At 45.7% G+C, this 26272-nt stretch overlaps 1 protein-coding gene and 1 long non-coding RNA gene across 11 annotated transcripts in view; one reads left to right on the top strand and one right to left on the bottom strand.

Moving 5' to 3' along the window:
* Window positions 1-26272, top strand: part of LOC104325370 (aldo-keto reductase family 1 member B1-like) — a 236250-nt gene that overhangs the window by 1794 nt on the left and 208184 nt on the right. For 2 of the 10 annotated variants that reach the window (XM_069807782.1, XM_069807786.1), the window contains exons 3-10: window positions 17339-17455; window positions 18792-18869; window positions 19262-19384; window positions 22871-22977; window positions 23132-23213; window positions 23765-23848; window positions 24662-24744; window positions 25513-26141. In XM_069807782.1, coding sequence (XP_069663883.1) covers window positions 17339-17455; window positions 18792-18869; window positions 19262-19384; window positions 22871-22977; window positions 23132-23213; window positions 23765-23848; window positions 24662-24744; window positions 25513-25555 — 717 coding nt within the window. In that variant the 3' untranslated portion in view covers window positions 25556-26141. Of the gene's footprint in view, window positions 1-389; window positions 507-1778; window positions 1857-2495; window positions 2619-3127; window positions 3229-3396; window positions 3479-3998; window positions 4083-4830; window positions 4914-5661; window positions 6302-15682; window positions 15841-15970; window positions 16461-16641; window positions 16810-17338; window positions 17456-18791; window positions 18870-19261; window positions 19385-22870; window positions 22978-23131; window positions 23214-23764; window positions 23849-24661; window positions 24745-25512; window positions 26142-26272 lie in introns of those variants that run through there. The other 8 variants (XM_069807780.1, XM_069807778.1, XM_069807781.1 and 5 more) reach the window with 8 other exon arrangements.
* LOC138690088 (uncharacterized) lies at window positions 10599-15625 on the bottom strand. Its single transcript, XR_011328890.1, has 3 exons — window positions 15522-15625; window positions 12623-12849; window positions 10599-11194 (listed from the first exon to the last, which is right to left on the bottom strand). It is a non-coding gene; the product is annotated as an uncharacterized lncRNA (long non-coding RNA).

The raw sequence follows: 26272 nt of genomic DNA, 5'->3' as shown, positions 1-26272 counted from the left end.
TGGCTTTTCTGTATTTTCTTGGCTTTGCCTGTTAACTCAGTGCAAGAGTTTTACGCATGTCAGGAATGACAGATATATGTCTTCATTTAAAAGCCCCCTATTGCAAAGGCAGACTCTGTGTAGAAGAGGGTAGCACAAATTATGTCTTAACTAAAGGAACCAGAGGATTTTGTTATGATCCTGCTCAAATACCTGGGCTGCCACTGCACATGCTGCCTTCAGTGTCACAGGCCAGTCCCGTCACAGAGCAAGGCCCATCTGAAGAGCACTAGGATGGCCTCATTCCACATTGTGTTCCAAAGGAGATGGAGCATTTTTGTCCTGTGCAGGAGAGCACCCAGGAGCTTTTAACCCAGGAGGTCACGGTGTGCCTTCTTTTTTTTCTGTAGCTATGGTGCACATTTCATGACAAACCTCTGGTGAAGGGAGCCTGCCAGAAGACTCTTGCTGACCTGAAACTGGATTACCTGGATCTCTACCTTGTGCACTGGCCTTTTGGTTTGAAGGTACAGTAGCAGCAATGCCCTTGGCTTTGTTTCTTGTGACTACAGCTTTTGGGGAGCTATATAGCTTTACAGCCCAACAATTGCCCTGTCTGAGAGAGAATCACGTGTCTGTTATGTGTACCAGCACTGCTCTGGTGCTCAGCTTTACTCTGGCCATATGAGCCAGGCTCTTGATCTCTGCCTCTGAGACTGTTGCTTGCATACCCCTTTGATCCTGGGAATGATGGTCTGAAAACTAGGGGCAGGTCTCCTAGCTGCAAGCATAAGACAGACTGTGCTCTCTTACAATCAGTGTATGCTCATCTGAAAATTACCCCTTGCGGGAAGAAGGGCTGAACTGCTGCCTGTAAGAAATCTTCCTCTGTGTGTTACAAAATCACAGAGCAAGAGAAGATATTTCTGTTTCCCATTTCTCTCTTTAATCATCAAGTCCTTAATACAGTACAGATTAAGCTGACCTTGCCTGCCGGAGCCTTAGTATTGTTCCACTGAGACAGGAATTCAAAAGGTGAAACTTGTTGGGGCCCTAAATTCTTTCACAGATTAGCGAAGGAGTTGATGCCTCAGTTTGACTATTTCTAGTCTTAGCCTTTGTGTCCTACTACAGTCTGATCAGTTTCCATCCTACCTGTTGCTTTTGAGATGCTCATCTTTATTTCATACTCTATTTTAGCTTTATGTTAACAAAGCCATGAAAATGAAACTGTCTCATGGTTACAGCAGCAAAGAGCTGTTAAATGCAGTTCAGTCTTGGTGTCTTTTCATAACTTGTATGCAAAGGCTAATTTCCTAGAATTAGCAGCTTTACGCTGAGCTTTGTCATGGAAGAACTGTCACTGTACATAATACCTCTTTTGAGCAGATCTGATGTTGTGTAGACCAAAGCTGTGTGCTCCTAGTACCTAACAAGGTCCCCTTACACCCTCCTGGAAGAAGAACAAAAACAGTTCTTCTGAAGCAGACACAAAAGAACAAAACATGAAGTGAACATGTATGAGACTGGAGGCTATAGTTCTGAGTCGTTTGTGTCCCTGTAGGTGTCTGGGTAAGTCATCACTTTGAGGGGTCCAGCAGAAAAACCTGTCTTTATGGGAATGGTCACTGGCAAAAATGCCTTAAATTGCTCCCACTCCTCAGGAAGAAATGACTGAATGTAGACAAAAATTAGTGTTCTTGCCTGCACCAGAAGTTTAAGCTATTGTGGTTGTGAGCTCTCATGGTATTAAGCAAACTTCTCAACAGATTTTCAAGCATTTTCTTTGTCACTGACAGGCAGGAGAGGAGCTGTTTCCCACAGATGGCAAAGGCATGTCTATACCCAGCAACACAGATATTCTGCATACGTGGGAGGTAAGTTCAGCCACAGTGGAAGGGTCATGTCTTCTGTCCTCAGCAGTGGTGTTAGCTTCAGCAGTCACAGAACGGCTCATGCATATATGCAGAATTAGTTGGAAAGAATTCACAAAAGTATGTGGTAGCTTTTGAAAATGTGCATGCTTAGACACGCTATTATTCCTATTCACTGTGGATTAGTATCTCAAGTTACTGAGCTGCACAATCACTTTCAGTGGAGCTGCAGACCAGACTGAGGCTAGAAAAAGTTATTTACTTGACTGTAACTATATGATTTTTCTTCAGCATAGTTCTCATGCAGTTCTTGAACTGCTCAGACAGATTTTGCAGAAAGACACTTGGGTTATGATCCTGCCATCCTCCTAGGACACAGCCCTCCAGTGCTGTGACAACAGTAGAGTTAGAGTCTTCTTTTCCTTGTGTAATTCGGTGAATTTCACAGTCTCAGAAATATTTTGGGCAGAAGATATGGCATAGATACTACCAGTACCCACTTTTCCCCTTGAGAATCAAAAACCCAGCAAGTCCAAACAGTTGTTTTGTGCTTTCCATGAAGGGAAACAAGCCACATCAGGAAGAATGTATTCAGGTCACATCTTGTACACTGGATGTTGACTTTGCTCCACTTTGTGTTAGGCCATGGAAGAGCTAGTGGATGCTGGTCTGGTAAAAGCCATTGGAATCTCCAACTTTAACCGTGAGCAGACCGAAAGAATCTTGAACAAGCCGGGACTGAAGCACAAGCCTGCAAATAACCAGGTAAACTGCTAAGTGACTGCAGGTGAATAGTTTTCAGGGATTATGAAGATCTGATTACAGTTGAATGAGGAGACAGAAAAAGGGAGAACAAAGTAGGCACAGTATGTACTCTAAATCCCACTCTGTGGATACTTCTTGGTACAAAAAAGACCAGTATATTTCCTTTTTGTCTCACCTTGTTGAACCACTTTTTGCATATTCTGGAGTGCTTTTCTATGAAGCATTCTCTCTGGAGGGATAAATAATCTAGACACAAGCTATCATTCTGACTGTAATCATTGACTCTTATAAAGCCTCTCAGAACAAAATCCAAAAAGCACATAAGGACTCAACACAAAAGTTGTGCCCTATAGAATTATAGTTTTGTATTGTCACACAGACCACATGTAGGGTAGGATGAAGGCAGCCTGTTAGTAGGAAATCAGGATTCAGAAAAAAAAAACCAACTCTGGAGCATGGGAACACTACAGTAGTTCTACAACTGTCTGTCTCTGCTCCTGTGTTGGCAGATTGAGTGTCATCCATACCTCACCCAGGAGAAGCTTATCAACTATTGCCAATCCAAAGGGATCACTGTGACAGCATACTGTCCCCTTGGACGCCCTGACAGGTAATTTCCAAGTGGGTTAGTATGGTCTAAATTTGAAACATTCAGACTAACTGAATGAGTAATTGTGCAGGTGTATATATATATTATTATTTTTAAAAATTACTCATGCTAGGTAGAATCTTTCTGGAGTGATTCTTTGCTGTTTCTTCCTTTTCTTCATCTGTGTAGGGCTAAGCCAGAGGAGCCTTGTCTTCTGGATGACCCCAAGATCAAAGAGATTGCAGCCAAGCACAACAAAACCCCAGCGCAGGTGGGTAGGTGCCAAACAGTGGGTACTCCTTCCAGTAACACAGCCATTAAGGAAACTATGTCTGAAGAGAGGGTACAACCTTTATCAGTGTTCCCTGTGAATTGTGGTGCCCTTTTGTGGCGTTAACAAGCAATGTGGGTTGCCTACACTGTGGCCTACAATATATGCTGCTACTATTTCTTTGGCCCTCAGACAGAAAAGGATTCTTGACCCATCTTCACAGATGTCACTTCCCCTCTAAAGTCCTGCAGAGAACGAAAGCCTTGCATGGACTGCTAAAAGCCCAGGTGGGAAGAAAAGGAGTTAACTGTCCCAAACTGGATAGGAAAGGAGGCCTTCCATGTGGGCTCTTCCATCATTGCTCTCCCGGAAGTGCTACCTAGGCCACAGCAACAGGAAGGATTTGAAATGCAGCTCTGCAGAAATGGGTATAGCTTAGGGAAAACAGCTGTTGGAACAGGCTCTGCTTCCTCCAGAGCAGGAGCCATCCTTTCTCTGACTCAGTTATCTGTTCCTGCAGGTTCTCCTTCGCTTCCAGATCCAGAGAAATGTGATTGCGATTCCCAAGTCTGTCACACCACAGCGCATTGTGGAGAACTCCAAGGTGAATGATTACGAGTGAGCTGGGTGCTGCCCTTCGAGGATGGCATGCCTTCTCCCTGCAGAGCAAGCAGTGATCCTTTCTCACCCTTCCCAAGTCCTTGTCAGGCAAGAGGATGGGGTTTTTCTCTCTGTCTGGAAATTAGGGCTACATTAGGACTGGAGAAAAGATAGACAGAGCTCTTGGAAACAATATGTTGATAACTGTATCAGGCACCTTATACAGTGTCTCCTTGTGGATGAAGTGGTGGGCAGGGCTTGCCTGGAGCCCAAGTGCAGTAACATTCCTCAAAATATGGAGTAAGCAATGTGAGGGGAAGAGTCCTGGTGTCAATAAACCACATCGCTCCTCTGACTGTTAAGTCAGGGGTTTTTTCCTGGTATGGGACATGAAGATTTCAGAAGTAACATAGCTGGATTTATTGAAATATGAAAGTCTTCCAGATGTTTCTTTGGAATTGGAGAAAATGCATCTTCCACAAATAGAGGCATTCTGAAACACTAAGGTGCTCACCAAACATCTTGGAACAGCTGGCACATGTAACTACAACTGGCAATCTCTTTTGTTTGTTTCTTCCCTCTGCCAGTAGAGTCTTGAAAATCCAAAGATACTTCTTTTTCCTTTCCCTGTCTCATGAAGCCATCATTTCTAGCCTGCAGCCTTTCTGATGTGAACTTGTTTATTAATCTTGTGAATCTTGCTTCTGATTTGATTTGTTCAAAGAGGTGATTTCCAGCTGTTTCTCTTTTAGGTGTTTGACTTTGAATTGACTAAAGAGGAGATGGCAGCCCTTCTCAGCTTAAACAGAAACTGGAGGATCTGTGAAATGATCACGTAAGTGACAGCTTGTTTCCTTCAAAGTCTTAATTTTCAATAATCTTTATTCTGATCTCACAGGTACTGGCATAGCTGTTTAAATTGGGTATATTTTGAAATCTGAAATCATTTGGGGGAGGAAGTAGCTGTTATTTAACATCTTAGTGGAGTTATATTTTCACTTGATTGACTAAAGGATGAGTATAAGTCATACTATGTGTTCACTGTGAATCCTTTATCCAGGAAACTGTGCCTGGAATTCCAAAGCAGGGTTCTAGTTGATAACTTTGGCTATGTCCATATTGGAGAAATGAGCATTAGGCAGTTTTAAATTTATGGGTGTTTTGGTTTTTTTTCTGTGAGTTATAAAGTGATGTCAGCTCTTCCGTACGTGGTTGGGGGAGGGAAAGACCATCTGAAGTGCAGGATGAAGAATGACTACTTGCAGATGTGCACCTTGGAAGCCTCTAGCAAGACAAGCAAGTCTTGGCTGAAAGGCCACAGAAACTGCTGTTTTCTCCGACAGCAGCTGAATTCTTTATCTACAAAGTAACCTGGTCTGACCACTGTTCAGTGCCTGAATAACAGTAAAAGACTTGAACTTGTTGGTCGTGTATGCCATTTCTATACTAATAGGTCTCTTAAATTCATTCTGCAGTTACACAGTTCAGAGCCTCCCTTGAAGACTCCTCTATACACCCAGTGTAGTTCTACATAGCATTTATTTCAGCCTTGAGAGTAATCTTTCATATTTGATTTCCTCCAGGTGCAAAAATCACAAGGAGTACCCTTTCAATGCAGAATACTGAAGACAGTTTTATCCTGCCTTCCTGCAGGCCTCTGGGGTCTATTGAGCATCTACCATTGCCTAGAGTTGTCCGCTATATAGCTTGCACACTGTACGTCTCCTGCCAGCAAAGGCATAGTATATGTATTCAGTGACTTTGTTTGGGTTTTTCTTCTTTGGTAGAAGGAAATAGTAAAATTGTTCTGAAGAACAAAATGTGGGATATAATAATTGTCTACTCACTAGATGAATGTCTCTGCATGGCTGAAATAGCAAAGCAGAAAACACAAAGAATGAACTAGCAACTGATTCTTTTTTTATCTTCTGTCTTGCATCAACACCACTTAAGGCTGCAGGGTAAGGATATGTGAGCACAGAAGAAAAATCCTGAAAGAATGAACTACATAATCACTGCCTGAAGATAAAAGACAACAATTAACTTCTAGAGCACAGCCCAAAGCTTTCTGGGAAAGAAGAATAAATGGGAGAAATGTCCAGACCTGCACATGTATACCAACTCATACTGGGCCTTATTTCAGTTGAACTCTTTTACAGGCTAAAACTGGATAGAAATTAGTGTTCAATTTTATTCTTATCCAAATAAAAAATCTTTAGATTACTGCTGGTTTTGAAGTTCTGTTCTAATGTGAAAAATTGATAAACCAAGCCACTGGCATCAACAGTGTCAATGGAAACCATTATCCATATTCCATTTTAAATGATGTCACAGGAGCATCAAGATCTTGTCTTGATCAAAAGTTGAATTACTTGGTGCAGTAAGCTTTGGTTGACAGAGCAATGCTGACAAGAACAGCCAAGTATGACAGGCCTTAGTACGGACTGTGGATCAACAAGCAACAGGAGACCAACACCTGAAACTGCTGGATAGCTGTACAGTGGTATCACTGTGGACTGATTTGGTTGGTAACCTGTGCTGACATCTGGCTGTTAAAAGCCCAGAGTAACAGATACTGGGAGGAGAGGGGAGACTGCATTAAGCAGGTGCCTGGTACTGCATAGAAGCAGAGGGTGCAAGGTGGAACTGTTAATACTGAGCTGCTGCCCCAGAGCCTGACACTGGAGGAAGTGTTATGTTCCCTCCAGGCTATGCTGTGCTGAGTCAGTGGAATGGTCACTGGGACAGGTTTCTCTTAACTGTAACTGTATGTATGAGTAAAGCTTTCCCCTGACAAAGCCTGTCCTTCATGGTGGAGGATGCAGGTGAGCCTTGCTCGGCAGTGCTAGGATTGCTAGGAGGTGTTGCAACAGCATGGTACTTCAGGGGACTGTTAAGTGCAATGTGCCTTGGGCTGGTGGACATAGGGCATCTGCAGTACAACTACTGCATTCTGGTCTATAACATCCACACCAGATCAAGCTGTAGGGTCTGAGAAAAGCATATGAAATTTGAGTTGTATCTTGAGCAAGAAGGTGGTTTTGGAAACTTGCTTGAGAACTAGACAACAGAAACCTGCTTTTGTAAAGGTTAATAGTATTAGGACACGATGCTGACTGACTGTTTGTGCCATACTAACTTCTATTACAATTTGGTGTGCAACAAGTGAATACACTTCTACAAGCTTGAGGTACTTGCATTGTACATTACTAGTTTGTAAGTATGAGTGCATGTATGAAAGATACTTGACAGATGACAGAAAGGCTGAGAGGTTGAATGGCACAGGAGCATCAAGATCTTGCCTCGATCAGGAGTAGAATAACTGCATATAATGAACCATGGCTGACCAGCCAGTGCAAACAAGAATTGCGTAAGCAGTTTTGGTATATACACCTGGAAACTATATGGTAATAGTGTAGACTGATCTGGCTGCCAGCCTGTGCTAGCATCTAGCTTTAAAAACCCACAATAAAACAGACTATGGGGAAACATCACTCCACAGGTATCCAAAATGATGTGGAGACAAGGTGTAATGGTAGGTGTTCGTGCTGAGCCACTGCCCAGAGCCTGACACTAAGACAGGTCAGAGTGTTGCATTTCCCCCAGGTGAGACCACACTGACTCGCTGGTATAGTAGATGAGGGACAGAATGTTATGTCTTGTGAGTACTTCCAGGTATTGTTCTTCTATCACTTTCACATCCATAGCTTACATGTACCAAGACTCCTGTGCCTCTGTAACACTCTTCCTGACAGGCTATTCCTCCATTAGTCCACTTGGTGAATTCAGCTTAGCAGTGTCACGTTACCTGGTGCTCCCTTACCCCGTGACAAATGCAAAAAGAACTTAGTCTTTTTATGTGATTAAAAAGAAAGAAGCTTTTGTTTTCAAATGAAGTGTGAAGAAGACTTGCATTTTTGGCTTCAGTGTTATGGTTCTGGGAGAGACAGGACAATGAACCTCAGATACATTACAACTTTAGGTGGTGTTAGTACTTGTTCTCACTCATTCCAACAGGAAAAAAACACAATGTGCAAATGTTTGTCTCGGTACACTGATAATTTGAGATGACATAAGATATTCTAAAATATATGTATATAAGTCCCTAGAATTTATCTAATATTAAAAAAAAATATGGTTGAAATTAAGTCTTATTCCCTTGAGGTGCAAAACTCACAAGGAGTACCCTTCTAATGCAGAATACTGAAGATGGTCATATCTGCCCTCCTCCAGAGCTTGGTCTGATATTCTTCCTATCAATTTATCTAGCTTTCTTATTACATCCTTCCACCTGCAGCCAATGAAGTCACAGGATATGTATTCAGTGATTATTTTGTTGTTGTTGTTTCTTTTTTGAAAGAAGGATACAGTAAAATTATTCTAAAGAATAAAATGTGAGCTTTCATAATTCTCTGCCAAAATGCGGAATTAAGGAGAAAACAGAGAGAGACTTTGAACTACACATTCACATTTATACTTTATCTTGCATCAACACAACAGGCTAAGGAGGATATCCAGCAGTTCTGAGCACTGGAGAAAAATCTCTGAGAAATGTGAACTAAAGACTATCTTCCTTAGGATGAGTGAGACAACCAGGAGTTTCACCATGCCAGAACTAACTGAGAAAGGGTTTGTGTGGTTTGGGGTTTTGTTTTTTTTTTTTTAATATTTATCCCTTTCTTAAAAAAAGAAAAAAAATCCACATGCAGAAAACATACAGGTGCATGCTCGGCAGTATTTTTATACAAGCTTTCTCCTATGTGTCAGAATACAACAGCGTGGTGGATTTTGGATACAACACAATTTCAACATGTGCTTCAAATTATTGCTAGTTGTAAAATTCTATCCTTATATGGAAAATTGTTAACAAGCAAAAAAAAAAACCCAAACCCCAAACAAAAAACTCAGAACTTGCACCTGCCATTTCATTCAAGTGCCTATATTTGAGAAAACTGATCTTTAAATGCAGCAATGAAATAAAAGATTCCTGCCTGACCAAAAAGATCTTTTGCTTTGAAAGTGTGAGTGTTTATGCTCCTGTGTAGACATTATAGTTAGAAGTGAGACAGGATGCTGGACCCCCAATACTATTTGACTTTAGGAACTGAGTTTGTTCTTTACTAGCTCTGTTGAGTTTGATATGCTGCTTTTTGCAGATAAAACTGTTAAATTTTTCTCAGACTAAAACTTCCAAAAGACGGTAATATACAACCCCCTGGGACAGAAACAAAATGTGGCAGAGGAATGCAGTACAAGTATTTTTAGTGCTTCTGTACAGAACTAATAGATGTTAACCTACTGCAGCCAAACAAAAGAAATGAGAATTTACTTGCTGTTCTGTTTTTAAGATATGCTTTGTATTTCAGATGCACTCTGCACAGCTGTCCTTGGCCTTTTCTCCGAAGTCACAGGCAGCTGCTGAAGTGTCTCTACTGGGGAATCATCTCCTCTAACTTTAGGTACCCACCTTAGGGCCAACTTCTAAGCTCCCATCACTGCCAAGGGAGATTTGGGCTGAACAAGACAGCAGCCTTCAGCATGATCCATTACACCCATGGTGGGAGCTGCCCTTGGTTCAGACCTGACTTGCTCTTTTTAGGTTCTCTAGACTTCATGCACCCTCTCCCCTGGGAACAAAGGTGAAGTATGCACGGGTCGCCCGCACTCACCTGCACCTTGGGGACACGAATCCTCCCTGGGACAGCAAAGCCACTCGGCACTTTCCCCTGCGGGCACCAGAGGGCAGCCAGCCCTCAGAGGAGACCCGCCTTGCCCCCTCCTCGCTGGCCACCACCCCCCAGCAGTGCTGGGGGGCATTTCAGACGCCACAAGACTTGGGTGTCTGCCTCCTCGCAGGGGAGGCTCAGCCCCTCGGCGCTGCGCCCGAACTGCCGGCCTCCCCGCCGGCCCTGCCTCGACGGCCAATTCCCTGGCAGCACCAAATGCTCTGAGCCCAGGGCACCCAGCCCAGGACAGGTGCTCAGGTACGATGGCCCATCTGGTTCCAACCACCTCCTCCAGCAGCCCCCTTCAGCCCAGCAACCCCCTCCCACCACTGCCCTGGCCCCACAGCCCCAGGGCTGCAGCTGGGGGTCCCAAGCCCTCCCACAGCACTGCAGTATCAGGGGCTTGCTCACCCCCATGGGGGAGCGGCTGGGTCTGAGCCCACCAACCCCTTTGGCCTCTCCGCCTCTGGCAGATCCCAGTCCCAGAAGGCATGGTGCAGAGACACAAGTCCCAGTGACAGCAGAGCTGGACACCCGAGTTCCCCACATACGCCTACACGCACAGACACCCACTCTGGAGCATATCTGGCACAGGGGACATGCAGAGTAGGTCTCAAGGAACTGATCCCCAAACCTCCTTTCCACCTGATGCCCAAATTCAAGCCATCAAAACAATCAAGGCTCCTTTAACAACACCACCAAGTGAGATGAGGAAGTATTTGCTTTTGTGGCTGTGTCACCTTTCTGTTTCCTCCTACTGGGCAGGTGACCAAACACATAATCATAAAGTTGCACACTGGGTTTCATGGAAAAATAGTAAAAACTCTGTTCAAGAAAAGAGGCACCTTAGGACCTTCTTCCCAAAATTTCCACTTTCAATTCATCAACACGTAATCCAAGAACATTTGTTTTGCAGCTTCCTGAAGGAAGCAACCCATAAAACCCTCAGCAATCCCCAGGCTGAGGTGAAACAGCTCTGCTGAGACCAAATACCCATTTTTATTGAATAGTAAAGGTACAATGTTTGCTGTGGTGCAGGGAGAGCCAAAGGTTTAGACCGCTGTCTTTTCAGTGGTATGCCTTCTCCAGCATAGGTCACCCAGTGGCCACAGTGCCTTCAGGGGTTTCCTTGCTCCAGCATGGCTCATCCACCAGCTGCAGTCCCCTCAGAAGTAAGCCCTTTCAGCATGGATCTCTTTCAAATTGTGCACCTGTATTTCCAACAGTGTGTCTAAGCCAGGGCACCGTGGGTTTAAATTTTGGTATGACATAGTGTTTACATTGGTGTTGGAGGTAACTGGTTCTGGCTGACACTGAGCAGTTCATGGTCTCCACACAGGTCACCACTGCCATCCCCTGCAATTTGTGTCCTTTACATTCCACCCTTCACCTTATTGAAAAATATATTAAGAATTGTTTCACCCTTATATAAACTGTACCTTTAACATCATCACAATCTTAATGTATATTCATTATAAACTCCATCCCTTGTCCCAGCAGACCAGACTAGTGTAGTTAACATCTCACCAATGTGAACGTAACACACATCACAAACCCACCCCTCCCCTAGCAGATAAAATTATCAGGATCAACAACAACTCCAACAATCTTAACATATACTTTCCAACCCCTTCTAAAACTTTTTCCAAGGTCAACCATACTACTGGACTCCCAGCATTATCCTTGGCCATGCCACTAATCTCCTGCCTGTCTTCTGGCATGCTCCCTCCAGTACAATACATTTAAGTCACTCCTTGACGCGCCACCAGCTTATCAGGTGATACCAGAGGGGCAGTAGTTACTGTGCTCAGACCTTGGAGCTTTCAGGCCATGGCATCAGTGATCTCCACTTTTTCAAGGTCCCTTCCTCCTTGCCTGTAAACACAATCCAGCAGTCCAAGCAATGGCAGATTACCTGCTTCTTCCCAGTCCCTCTGTGGGTGTGTCTCATCTGTGGGTTCAGCAGGATCGGGCCATTGCTCCACACAGCCCTTCACTAGCAGATCCTAAAACCTTCCTCTCTTGTGCAGGGCAGTGCTTGCAAGTAGCATAGAGCTCAAACACCCCAGAACTCTGCTCTTCCACGACAAAAGCTGTATCCCATTTGCTCTGGCTTCCCAGCACCACCACAGCCACTGCAGGGACACCAGTTGCTGCAAGTGTTCAGCATTTCTGTAGTTTAATTCTGAACAAAGGACTGTCAAGAGAGCGCTCACACTCTGGGGAGCAGCACTCCCATCTCCACAGATCTACTTAACCTTGCAACTCAGGCTGCCTGAAAGGGCTTTGTTTTTACTTTGCCATCAGTTCTCTGTTTCCCCTCAGAGGTGCCAGGGTCCCCCTCTGAGGTAATCACTTTAAGATAACTTGCTGCTCCTGCAACTGCAGCTTGGCCTACCTGGCACGCAGCTTTCCATCTGGCCAATTCAGCGCTATTGCTCACTTCTGACCAAGGGCCTCTCCTTTGCCCCGAGCACTTGTTAATGCACATTACTCCAACAAAAATCATCAGCCTGACTCCCCCGTTCTGCTAAGCAGTCCTGGTCTCTCTGAAGCCCCATTTGCAGCACATGGCAAGCCCCAGCACACAGCCACATCACAGCAGCATGCCTTTCTCCCCATGTTTCACAGCCAGCACCTCTGCAGCTCCCCGACCTGTGCATTTGGAACCTACATGTGGAGACAGCACTACACCAGGCCACTGGGGTACGGGCTTGGATGAAGCACCTGTCTATCTCTTCCCAATCACATTCCCACCCAGCAATAGTCTCCCCAGGTCTCTCCTTTCTGCAGCTGCTCGTACACTGTCTGCACTCACCCCTGGACACACACTGGCTGTGCCACTTCCACCACCACGTATTCCCAGGACCAGGATCATGGCTTCTTCCAGAGTTCTTCTCATTGCTCCAGTTCCAGGCCGTGACAGGGCTGGGTGTCACACGCATTCTCCAACAGCTACCGTCCCAGGCAAAACAGTCTCATCTCAGGGCAATCTAAGCTGATTTATCGCCAGTTAAGACAGACTTCATTTCACCAATTCAGGTACTGAGGGGGCAAAAAAGAACACAGAAGAACAAAACAGTAAACACCTTTCTCCACCTTCCCCAGCCTCTAAGCCAAACACCAATGCCCTCTGTCCCCCTCTCCGCTTCCCCCATTTTCACCACAGATTACACCCAGTCCGTCCCAATGCCCCCCCTGAGGTGAGGGTGGCTCGGAGGGTGGGGCTGGATGCCTGATGCTTCCCTTTACCGCTCAGTGCTGCCTGTCGTGCCTTGGTGCTGCCGGGTGGGCAGGCTGCTGTCCCCAGGGTTGCCGCTGCCCGGCGGGGGTGGCCCAGGCCACAGGCCCCTCAGCAGCCAGCCCCTTCGGGGTGAGGTGCTGCCTTCCTTCTCCCCTAGCTGGGGGACTGGGGGGGGGGGCCACGCGGGCTCTTCCCATCACCCCAGGTGGCAGCACCAGTTTCAGAGCCGGCCAGAAGTGGTTCTGACCGGCCTGGGGCAGTTGGCAGTTTCCTCCTGCCCAGGTCTCCCCCCCCTCCCCCCCCCCCGCAGGGCTAAACCTGCCCTTCCCACCCAGTAACTGCCACAGGCGGCGGGAGCGCTTCCTCAGCGCTTGGCTGTGCCTGGGGTGTGGTTTTGAAGCAGAGGGGATTAACGGACAAATACTAGTGTGGAAAAAAAAAGCCTCATCAACTCTGAGAAGATGGGAGATCCACCAAGATACGCTCCTGGCTTGATTTGAGCTCGGAGCGAAAAAGAGGCCGAGGTCTTCTACAGTCAGCTTCAGCCAAGACCCTCAGGTCTGCTTGCTGGCACCCAGAGGGTGAACTGGAGCACCCCACCGAGCAAGATAAACCTCCCCTTTTAAAGGCTATAAGCAAGGCAGAAGGTCCCGCTCCCCTTCACAGGGATTCAAGCTTGAAACCCGCACGCCCTCACCTCAGAACACTGGTTTAAGCTATGCCTGTGTCTGTCGGTAGCCCTAAAGCTGCAGACCCCCACGGCTCTCCCCCTTACGAATAGAGATGACCACACCTTGCAACTCTGTCACCTCCTCAAAAAAAAAAAAAAAAAAAAAAGCCTTTGTGCTTTTTCAGCAGGCCACAGGGTCTCTGCCGGTAAAGACTGCCTCCACAAGGACATACCCACTTCCATTATTCTGGGCCCTGTTCTTCTCAGGTACCAAACACTGCTGGTCTCCAAAGTCACAATTTGTGGTGAAATTACAGTTACTAAATGCGACGTCAGCAAACCAAAGAACTCATGACACTACGCATCCTGTTTCAGGGCAAAACCTCTCATGTGGATCAAGAACAAAAAAGAAAAAGAACAACCATCCTCCTCCCCTGCGCAGTTCCTCGTTGCCAGCACTCACTGTAAAGAAACAGCTGGCCATGTTATCAAGGACACAGCGCACAAGATTTACTGGGCTAGCTGTCACCTGGTGACACACACAGTATTTCTTCCCCCAAGGCCCTGCCACCATGTGATGGCCCCCGCCAGGCCTTGGGGAGAGGTAAACAGCAGAAAGCTGACCTGCCTTACAGCCGTGAGGGGAAAGTCTTCCACTCGCGAGAGCAAACAGCAAAAACAAAATACAGAACTTCTCCCTGAAGCCTCTTGTGACGGGATGGAGACATCTCTCTGACTAGAAACCGCCAGGGAAAACTGAACCCAAAAGAGATAAGCACTGAGTTATATAACGTTTTCATGATCCAAGTGAAAGCACATGTGAAAACACATTGCATCCTGCCGGGGATGGCTGATGGCGCTGACACAAAACAGGAGGAACATTAAAGAGGAAAACCAATTATCTTGCCTGCCCTTAGTTAAATGGAGCAAAAAATACCAGGCTGTAGAGAGCAGGGGCCTTTGCCGTGGGAGAGGCACCCAGAGCAAACGCTCACACCTGAAGAAACTCTCCACATCTGAGGAAGCAGCAAAGCCTCCCGGGCAAGTCTGGTTTTTTCCACTGCGCTGCAACCTCTTCAGCAGAACAGCATACGCTTGTCTGCAAAAATTTCAAACCCAGTTTCTGATGTGAGATTACTGGCTACCTACCATGTATGATTACAATCATGCATTTTATTCTGAAATGCCCTCAGCACCTCCCTAAAGAGAGAGGGACAATTTGATCGTTATGTCACTCATTAAAAAGTCACTGTTTCTCTTCTGCAACATTCAAAACACTTAAAAAAAACCTCTCCCAACATGCAAAATAAAGTTCTGTTTTTAAACTGACTTTATCCAAACATACTCCTAAGCCACAGCTCACTCTCCCTTGAAGTGAAAGCTGCATTTGTCCCATCTGGAGCAGGAAACAGGTTCTCCCCACTCTCACAAGCCAGCCACGCCGAGGTTTCTCTAGCCGTCTCGCTGTATCAGCACAGCGGGGTCAGAAGGCCCCAGCAAGGGGGACCAGCCCAGGCCACCATCCCCGTCGTGGGGACGTGCTGCTCCAGCAAGGGGCTCAGCCCTCCAGCCTGAGGCATGCAACCCGCAAACAGCTCTCAGGGCGCAGGGAGACGCCTCTGTCTCACGTCCCCTCCTCTGTCACCCCCATCCCGGCGACGGCTGAGGTGTGACATCCAGGGACCGAGGTGCTGCGGGAGGGCTACCAGCCGGGGAGCCCTACTGAACGCCCTTCCCGTCAAGTTAGCGCAGCCCCGGTTTAAGCACCTCCTGACACAACCCGGCCGGCTGCGTGGCGCTCACCCCGGCGCCGGGGGTCGCAGGCGCGGCCTCCGTCGGCCCTCAGCCGCCGCCCCGGACCCCCGCCGTGGGCCGCAGAGGGCCCGGGCCCCACAGCGGCGGCCCGGGAGACAGCGGCGGCCCGGGAGACAGCGCCGGCACCGCCCCGCCATCCCCCCCCCACCTCCGCGCCGGGGCGGGGCGGGCCCGGCCTCTATTAAAGGCGCTGGGTCGGCAGCCGCAGCCGCGGTGGTGCTCCTGGGCGGTGTGCGGGGCCATGGCGACCTACGTGCAGCTGAACACCGGGGCCAAGATGCCCATCCTGGGGCTGGGCACATGGAAGGTAACGGGGCTTGCGGCCGTGTGTGTCCCCCACCCTCGCTGGCGGCGGGAGGACGGCTGCGCCCAGCCCAGGGCTGGCCCTGGCCCTGCCCGTAACCACCCCTGCGGGACGGGCACCCTTTCCCCGGCCCCGCGCTGGGGAGAGAGGGAATGCGGCCGGGGGCAGCCCAGGCCGGGCGGGCGCAGCCGTGGCCGCCGGCGTTGGGGCTCGACCCGGCTCGGGGCCCGTCCCCTCCGCCACCCCGGGCGCCGCGCTGCCGACGCCCCGGGCGGGGTCCCGGGCTGGGTAGGGCCGCGCCGCTCGGCACCGAGGGTCCCTCCCTGCCCGCCGGCCCCTGGCAGCGGCCCGGGCCAGCTCCTGCGCCGCCGTGGGGCTCTGCCCGGGGGCGCGGGTCGCCGGGGCCTGGGCTGAGGCCCCTCTGCTGGGCCGAGCCCCGCTGGCTGGAGGGCTTCTCCTCCTCGGAGCCGTGTGGGCAAGCGAGGAGGCCGTGGCCCGGCTCTGGAGAGCTGTCCTGGTGTTGGGGCCTCAGCTCTGCAAAGGCGCTCTGGAGCCCTGCCTGGGAGTGGGGTTGCAGAGGAGCGGCTGGAGGCTGGCTGGAAGCTCAGCTGCCTCTGCCCGAGGTGTGTACGCACCCAAGAAAGCTGCAGGGAGAAATAGGGGTCTTCTTGATGTTGTTGGTGGTTTTTTGCTTTATTTTAATTGGGGGATTGCTTTGGGTGGGGTGGCTTTCTTAATTTTATCTTCCTAGGAAAAGGTGTTCAATATATATTGATTAGAGTTTCTTGGGTATTATTTTTTCAGTCCCCACCAGGGAAGGTGACAGCTGCGGTGATGGCAGCTATTGATGCTGGCTACCGCCACTTTGACTGTGCCTATGTGTACCAGAATGAAAATGAAGTTGGGGATGGGATCCAGCAAAAAATCAAGGAAGGCATTGTGAAACGAGAGGACCTCTTTGTTGTCAGTAAGGTATGGATCTGGTGGTATAGGATCCCAGGAGACACATGTTTTTTCATAGTAAGCCCCCAGTTCTTTACTTTCCTACTCTGCGGTGCAACATGGAACAATTCAGAACATCACTGAGGCCAATCCTGAGACAAGCTTCCTATTTTGCCTCATCCTTTATGGAGAATTATGCAGGGTATGTACCACTGATATGGGTGATGCTTTAAACTTTTCCTGGCATGAAATTATGCTGTCCTCTTTCATGCAGCATCTGAACTTCTAGTAGGTGGGTTTTAAATGAAGTCTTAATTAATGAAAGCAGACTACTGTCTGCCATGATACTGTTCAGTCATGTGTGTGGCCACTGCACATATTGCCCTCAGTATCACAGGCCAGTCCCACTCACAGGCCAAGCCCTATTTGAAGATCAGTAGGATGACCTAGTTTCACGTCACCTTCTGAAGGGGACAGGCACCCTCCTGGACATGAAACAGAAGGGTTCCAGGAGCTTTAACCTAGGAAGTCATGGCATGCCTTGGCTTTTTGTCTCTAGCTATGGTGTACGTTTCATGACAAGCCTCTGGTGAAGGGAGCCTGCCAGAAGACTCTTGCTGCCCTGAAACTGGATTACCTGGATCTCTACCTCATCCACTGGCCTCTTGGTTTTAAGGTACAGTAACAACAATGCCTTTGGCTTTCTGTTGTGACTGGCAGTTTTGAAGATCTATATGGCTTTACAGCCCAGTAATTGCTCCAACCAATGCAGATCATCATGTGTCTGCTGTGTACCAGCACTGCTCTGGTGCTCAGCTTTACTCTGGCCGTGTGAGCCAGGCTCTTGATCCCTACCTCTGAGATTTCTGCTTGCACAGCATCCTTTGCCCTTCTGATCATGGAAGAGGTAGACCTTGAACTAGGGGCAGGTTGCCCTGCTGCAAGCGTAAGTTATATTGCTCTCCTTTTATTGCCTATGTGTTGTTTTTTACAAATCCAAAGTATGCTCAACCGACAATGATGTGGTTCGCCTGCTGTGGGAATGAGGGCTGTGCTTTGCTGCCTGACAGAAATTCTTTCCTCTGCATGTTACAGAATCACAGAGCAAGAGAATGTTTCTGTCTTCCATTTCTGTCTTTAATCACTGAGTCCTTTAATACAGTACAGATTGAATTGACCTTTGCTGTAGGAGCCTTAGTGTTCCACAGACCTTGAATTTCAAAAGGTGAAACTTTTTAGTTCCTAACTCTTACTGACTGCATGCAAAGGAACTGGTATCTCAGCTTGAATATTTCTAAAGTTAGTCTTTCTGTTAGAGCCTCTTCAAAGTCTTCTTTCTACTTGTTGATTCTGAGATCAACTATTTTTCATAACATCTGTATTTTTAAAATTAGTTTAATAGGGACAGAACTATCAAAGTGAAAATGTGTTGTGGTATAATGATATATCAGTAGAAAACAACTGGTTTTGAATGAAGTTGATACCTGGCATGTAGCCCTAACTGGGACACAGGCTGTTTTAGCATTCCCTATGCCAGCAACTTAAATAATGAGTCTTCACATGAAAGACTTGTCAGCAGATCTGGTCCAATATCGACTGAACATGTTCCAGGTCCTAAGTGGGCTCTTATTACACATTTTAATAAAACACTTCATTATGTCCATGTAAGAACTTTGTATTTTTGTAATACAGAAAGTAAACTTGTAAACTGGCTATAATTCTACAAGTGGAGAGTTATGTTTCACCATATGTATTTTGATGAGCCAGAGGACATTGTGTCCAGCAGGAGTACCTGTCTTTATTGGGAGGGCTGGGGGCAAAAATGCTATAATCCCAGGGGAAAGGAAAAGAAAAGACTGAAGAATGTAGATAATGAGTATTAGTATTATCTAATACACATGTAGCTAATAAGTATATCCTGCAGTAGGAGTCTGTACTATAATGGTCTTCAGCTGTTGTTAACCTAACTTCCCACCAAAGAGTGTTTCAAGCATTTTCTTTGTCACTGACAGGCAGGAGAGGAGCTGTTTCCCACAGATGACAAAGGCATGTCTATACCCAGCAACACAGATATTCTACATACATGGGAGGTAAGTTTAGTCACAGCAGGACAATAGTGTCTTCTGTTCCTAGCAGTCTCTTCCATGTTTTCATTACCTTCAGGAGTCTAAATTGTCTTATGTATTTAGAACTACTTGGAAGGACTTGCTGGTACAATAGTGGATTATTGGGTATCATTATTTTCCACTTCTAACTTGCTGTGAATTTCCACAGTCTCAAAGAATGAGTCTTTGAGCTTTGGTGAAATATGAGACATGGCACAAATATACTAGTGCTCTGCTTTTTTCCTCAAACTTGAACTCTGAAAATCTAAATGCTTATTTTGTGCTTCTCATGAAGAAAATAAGCCATGTTGGGACGAACATGTTCTTCAGGTCCTCTCATGTATACTATATGCTGACTTTTTGCTTTTTTCTGTTAGGCCATGGAAGAGCTGGTGGATGCTGGTCTGGTAAAAGCCATTGGAATCTCCAACTTTAACCATGAACAGATTGAAAGAATCTTGAACAAACCAGGACTGAAGTACAAGCCTGCAAATAACCAGGTAAGCTGCAAAGTGACAGCAGGCAAATGCTTGAGCGGTGTTGTTTTTTGGTTTTTTGTTTGTTGTTTTTGTTTGTTTTTTAATAGAATTAATAAGCTCTTATGAAATGAGATTATAGGAAGAGAATGGAGTAGACACAGCATGTTCTCTCAATCCCACCCTTTAACTGCTTCTTGATGCACAAGGTGCTGGTTTTTTATGGACTTCTGCACTACTGCTGGAAATCTGGCAAGGAGCAGCTCCAGAATCTTTTTTTTTGGGGGGGGGGGGGGAATGGACAGCAGGAACTCGCATGATATTTAAAAAACTTACTTGAAGTAAAACTTAGTATATATATGAGGACCTAACAGAGAACTGGATGACTGTTTTTCAACTCTTCTGTGGAGAGGCCAGTTCCTGTTGCTGATGACTGAGGGAACTGAACAGGAACATGCTTTATGGACTGTTTACAGACTTAATGAGGATTAGGAGGACAGAGCAAATGGAGTTGCGAGGTAGGCCATAGAGTAGAAGTGTCCAGGTATATAGACAGCACTTGAATAAAATATTAGGAAAATAAAGGTGGTAGGGGATGTTGGGAGATAATCTGTTGTAATTCACAGCTCAGAGCAGCACAGCTGTGAGATCAGACCAGGTTGCCCATGACTTTATCTATCTTGAAAACCTGCAAGGATGGAGACTGCACAGCCTCTCTAGGCAGTGTGCTCCATTGCCTGACCCCCTGCCTTGGGTGTATGGTGGAGGGAGGGAGGGAGCCGTCTTATATCTGGTCTCAACCTCTCTTGTTTCAGCTTATGTCTGTTGCCTCTTGTCCTCCCACTGTGCACCACTGAAGAGCTTGGCTTGTCTTTGGATGACCTTCTTTTATGTATTAGAACTGCTGCTAGGAGACCTGAAGCCTTCCCTTCTCCAAGCTGAACAAGCCCGGCTCCCTCAACATTTCCCAATACAACAGGTTCTCCAGCCCCCAGCCATCCTGGTGGCCCTCTGCTGAATTTATGACAGTCTGTCAATCTTTCTTCTACTGAGGGGGCTGGGAAGGGGCAAAACTGGACACAGTATTATAAAGGTGGTCTGACAAGTGCTGAGCAGAGGCAGATGATCACTTCCCTCAATTTACTGGCTGTATTCCTGCTGCCAGGGCTCACTACTGGCTCATGTGCAGCTCAGCCTACTATGGCCCACAGGTCATTTCTAGCATAGTTGCTTTGCAGGTAGTCAGGCTCCAGCCTGTGTTATTGCCAGGGGCTTTTCCTTCCCAGGTACAGGGCTTTGTGTGCAGCCTTGTTGAATTTCATAAGGCTTTTGTTGGCCTGTTGTTCCTGCCTGAGTGGGTCCCTCTAAAGTGGCAGCCCTGCCCTTGAGTGTATTGACTGGTCCTCCCCTGATTTGGCATCACCTGCAAACTTGACAAGGTTATAGCCTGGCACAAGTTGTGGAAGAGAACAGGTCCCAGGATAGGCCCCTGTGGGAGTCTTTCTAGACTTGTCCTTGATTGCTATGGCATTTGAAGGACTGCAGTCTCAGTTATTGATTCATGATTACAAGACCTGGTTAATTTATTGTGTTAGCTTGAGCATATGTACTGAAAAGGGATTTTAACACCTTTTTTCAGAAAGCTAGTAAGATTGTTCTCTGGGTGTCTGTTCAACATAAAACTGAAACATTCTGGCAAGTGCAAAATTCACAACTCTCTGTGTATTTTCATTATCAGTCCCAATATAGTTTTAGGGTACTTAGAAGTCTTATGATACCTTTCAACATCTGCCACACCTTATTGCCACTATCACTGTAGTTGATAATTACTGTGGTCTCTTGCATAGAGGTCACTGACCTTACATCTCTCACACTTGCAAATGTTCTCAAGCTCTCTGATTACTATAATCAAGTTAAGCTCAGAGCAATGGGTCTTTGGTCCCTGTCCTTCAAAACATACTGCTTCTGAAGAAAGCCTGAAAGCTTGTCTGTTGTTTGCACTTACCAGTTGATCTAATGGTGATAGTGCTTCCTGCACTTTCTCTGTGCAGATGTTTCACGTGTAATCCAGTAATCACCTGTATTTGTCATTCCCATTCTTAATTTTAATGCAGTCAGTAGGCACATTGGTTTCATTTGTGGTGAGAAATTAATTTGGCAAGGTAGTAATTACATTACAATGATACTAGTACTTAGATTAGTAAGTACTGTACTTGATCATTATCACACAATGTGGATTGCAGTAGCTTAAGATACTTGTTTAAATGTACATTATAGGCTTTTCATCCTGATCCAAACATAAGACTAGATAATGTAGCTCATAAGTTTTTCAACTTGAGTGCCAGTGGACAGGTAAGGATGACTTTGCCTTGCTTATATCACATAGATTCTACCTACTGAATAGTTGAGAAAATAACCAGGTGCTCTGTTACTCCTGAGTAACTGTGTTTCTAGAGCTGCTGAAGCAAAATAAATCTGTATAATTTGTCCCCAAAACTGAGTTATGTGTCCTGTTGTCTAATATTCCAACATGCCCTAGAAGGGAAATGGCCATGCAAACTTCTGGTAACGGCAGGCAACTAGAACCACAAATAAAGCACTCGGCTGTAAACTGATCCCATGTTTTCCACTCTCTTGCTCCACCTGCCAGTAGCACAAGTTTCCAGGGACTTCACTCAGAATGCAGCGGCTGGCTGCAGAAGGTTTGAATGACAGTGTAGTCAAAGAGGTTCTTGGTGTTGCCTACTGAAAGAAAAGTAGTGCTCCCTGGTGTGGAATTATCCTGAAAGTCCCTCTGTGCAAAGTATCAAATATTCATTTTCATTGATTGCCTTCTCACACATGAATAATTCCTGTTACATACTGCATATCTGTGCATTAGCTTGCAGAATACAGTTCTCTGTTAAGGAGTCTGTTTTCTGTTATGTAGATGTCGTTAGGGAAATTCATGGTAAGTACAGTAAGCTGAAGGTCTAAAATCTGTAGCAGTTAGCCATTCTCAGTGTTTGCAGACTGAAGGTATTCAGTGTGAGTATTGACACAAAGCAAATAAAAATGAATGAAACAATACTGGTGTTGAAGTTAGTATGGTAGTTGGAGGAAAAAAAAAAACCACCACTACATTATGGCATGTTTAATTAGGGATAAAAAGAGAACCTTGTACTTACTGGTCTGCTATCCTATTATTACAACTTTACAGTTCCTTTGTGTGCATTTTACTGAACTGTCCCATTTAAGCAATTAGTAGCCGGCCATCCTGTATGTTGGAGTTCATATGAATTAGCAAAGTTTTAAGGAGTGGCATTACAGTCCCTGGACCTTTCACTGCAAGGAGAACTACTACAAATAGTAGAAAGGGGGTGGGGGCATACAGAAAACAAAGGCTGTATAATATCCCACAGAGACTATAAGTTAGAACAAAAATTGGCCTTTGATTTGATTAAAAACTAATCCCCAGAACACGTTAAAGCTGTTAAATCATTGTCAGTCTCTGTACTCTTATGTTGGCAGATTGAATGTCATCCATACCTTACCCAGGAGAAGCTGATCAAGTACTGTCAATCCAAAGGTATTGCTGTGACAGCATACAGTCCGCTTGGCTCTCCTGACAGACCATGGTAAGATTTCTTTGTGCTTTGCAAGGGAGCTGGCATGGATTATGCCTGAAACCTTGAGACTACAAGTGCACCGTTAATTATTCGTCAAGATACAGATCTCTGCTAGGTTGGCTCTGTGGAGGTTTCTTGCCACTGTCGTCTTTTCTCTGTGTAGGGCTAAGCCAGAGGATCCTTCCCTTCTGGATGACCCCAAGATCAGAGAGATTGCAGCCAAGCACAACAAAACACCAGCACAGGTACATAGGTGCTGAAAACTGGGTACCCCTTCCTGTAATGGAGCATAAAGGACAGCTAATGACAATGAAAAGGACAGGCTGGCTCTTCATTCCCTGTCACTGTGGTGCTCTTCTGTGGTGTTAAGTAGCAACACAGGTTTGTTTACCATGTGGTCTGCAATGCATGCTTGCAAGGGCTCTTTGACTATGAACAAGAAACATTTTCTTGACCCATCTTCAGATGCTGTAATGTTTCAGTCTTCCCACCTCAAGTCCTGTTGCAGAGAAGTGAACTCTTGTATAGCCTACTAAAAGTCTAGGTTGGAATGAAAGGAACTTAGTATCACTAAATTGGATGGGAAAGGAGAGAGGAGGCCTTCTATATGGGGCTCCAACACTACTCTATTTGCACTTCAGAAAGTGTTGCTTAGAATTCAGGTATGATTTGAAAGGCAGCTCTGCAGAAATGGGTTAATTCTGCTGAATGGTACGGGTTACAGAAAACAACTGTTGGAACAGGCTCTGCTTGCCAATAGAACAAAAGCCATCCTCTGTGACTCTGCCTCTTGCAGGTTCTCATTCGGTTCCACATCCAGAGAAATGTGATTGTGATTCCCAAGTCTGTAACACCACAGCGCATTGTGGAGAACTTCAGGGTGAGTCATTAGGAGTGACCTGGGCGTAGGGCATATTCAGGGCTGACATGGCTTCTCCCTGCAGAGCAAGCAGCAATCCTTTCTTACCGTTCTGAAGTCCTTCTCAAGGCAAGAGGACTGGGCTTTTTCTCTCTGTTTATCTACGGTCTACGGAGGGCTAAACTTAAGGTTACAGTTGAAGAGCAGAAGTGAACAAAGTTTTTGGAAACGCTGTGCTGATCATCTTAGCAGTCACGTTATGTGATGCTTCCTGTTCTGTGTCATGTGGATGAGTTGTCTGACAAGAGCTTCCTTGGGGCCCGAGTGCAGTAGCCTGCCACAAAAGGCTTATGTAGAGCAAGCATTATTAAGAAAATGGTCCTGGTGTCCATAAACCATGTTGCTGCTCTTGATTCAGTGGTCCTTGACTGAAACCAGTATTTTGGAAGACAGTTGCATTAGGTGGAATATGAAAGTCTTTCATAGATATTCCTTTAGAATAGCACAGAAAGGTACATCTTTCATGAATGTAGGATTCGGGCATTCTGCAACATCAAGTGCTCTCCAAACTTCTTAAAACAATTGGCACATGTAACTGCAACTTGAGATTATTTTTTTTTAATTCCTCCCTCTCCTTGCTCACCTCCCTCCCCCACTCCAGCTAGTGGAGTCTCAGAAATCCAGAGCGCCATCTTTTTGCTTTCCTTCCTTCATGAAGTAGTTATTCTAACAAGCCCCCCTACACTGTGGACATGTTCATTAATTTTGTAAATTTTTTTTTGCTTACAATCTGATTTGTTCAAAGAAGTGATTTCCAGCTGTTTCTCTTCTTAGGTGTTTGACTTTGAATTGACTAAAGAGGAGATGGCAACTATTCTCAGCTTTAATAGAAACTGGAGAGCCTGTGCAATGAGCACGTAAGTGGCAGTTTTGTGGGTTTTTTTCAAGCTGTTAAGTTATCAGTATGTCATAATATAGTATATGTAGTTAGAGATACTAGGCTTGATGGAAATTCAGGATATGCAAACTGAATTTCCAAAAGGGTCATCCTCAAAATAACTTTTCAGAGTAAAATTTTAGATGTTCATGTTATGAACCGAATCATCATGAGCATAAAGCAAGCTTCATGTTCAGTCTCCAAGAAACTTTTTGTAGCTGGAATTGCAACAGGAGGCTCTTACCATAATATTTATTTTGTCCATATTAGAGAAACGGGCATGACATGGACTCAAATTCTTGATTAACTTTGCATGTGGTATTCTGTCTTTCTGCCATGACCCTTAGGTATATCATAAAAACTGACTGTATGTTCTTCAGGAGTGGTTGGGAAAGTGGGTGAACATTCAAAAAGTAACATGAGGATTTGCGACTTGGAAGCCTAAAGCCAGATATGAAATCTTTCTTGGAAGGCTGAAAAAAAGGTCATCATGGCAGTAAACAGTGAAACCTTGAATTAGTTGTCTACAAAGCACCTAGGTCATGTTTCCTGAGGTGCTCAGAGCCCAAGTAAGAGAAAGCACTCAAGAATCTTTCTGGTTACAAATGTAGCGCATCACCAAAGAAGACAAACAAACTGACTGCTTTTATACAGTTCAGCTCCTCCCTTGGTAGCTCTTTGCAGTGGTTACAGCTGCATGTATTGTGTATGAAAGATACTACAATCTTTCCTCTTTGATTTCCTGCAGGTGCAAAACTCACAAGGACTACCCTTTCAATGCAGAATACTGAAGATGGTTTCCTGCCTTTCTCCAGACTTCTCAGATATACTTCTGCTGTTGCCTATGAGTTGTCTACATAGCTTTCTGACTGCATCAGATGCCCCCCCTCTTTTTTCTTTCTTTTTTTTCCCCCACAAAGATGCAGTATATGTACTCAGTGACTTTGTGTTGTTTTCTTTTTTGGAAGAAGGAAATGCTAAAATGCTTCTGAAGAGCACACTGTGTGGACTAGTAGATTGTCTTTGCCAAACTGCATGTCTGGAACTGGTAAGCAGAAAACATTGAGAAAGTTTGAACAAGCAGTCACTTTTATTTTGGAATACTGTGAATTGGAGCTAGTGACTATTGTCTGGAAGGACCAGGATATTGGCAGATTTTACATAATTAATGAAGTCTGCTTTTTTCTGATTACTTTTGGGTTTGGTTTTGTTTTTTTGTAACACTCCATGCTTTTTTCTCTCTAATTGGAAGTACAAGTTGATTTTGAAGTACAGCAGTTTCTACATGGGTAGCTCTTTGAAAAGTGTATAGGTCCTGGTTTCTTGGTGATATAAAAGCTGGTTTTGCTTATAATAAAATACAGTTTCATTACTGTGTGTAATGAGATGGTTATTTCAGCAGTGCTCTAATGGTGGTAATGCTGGAGTAGCTGTACTATATCAGCTGTCTCTAGAGATCACACAAAAGCAAGGAAAATTACTGTCCCCCAAGAAATCACATGCTGTTG

The sequence above is a fragment of the Haliaeetus albicilla genome, chromosome 19 (assembly GCF_947461875.1).
Source record: "Haliaeetus albicilla chromosome 19, bHalAlb1.1, whole genome shotgun sequence".
NCBI classification, from domain to species: domain Eukaryota; kingdom Metazoa; phylum Chordata; class Aves; order Accipitriformes; family Accipitridae; genus Haliaeetus; species Haliaeetus albicilla.
The sequence above is the reverse complement of the archived record's forward strand: the minus strand, read 5'-3'. Positions and strand labels throughout refer to the sequence as shown.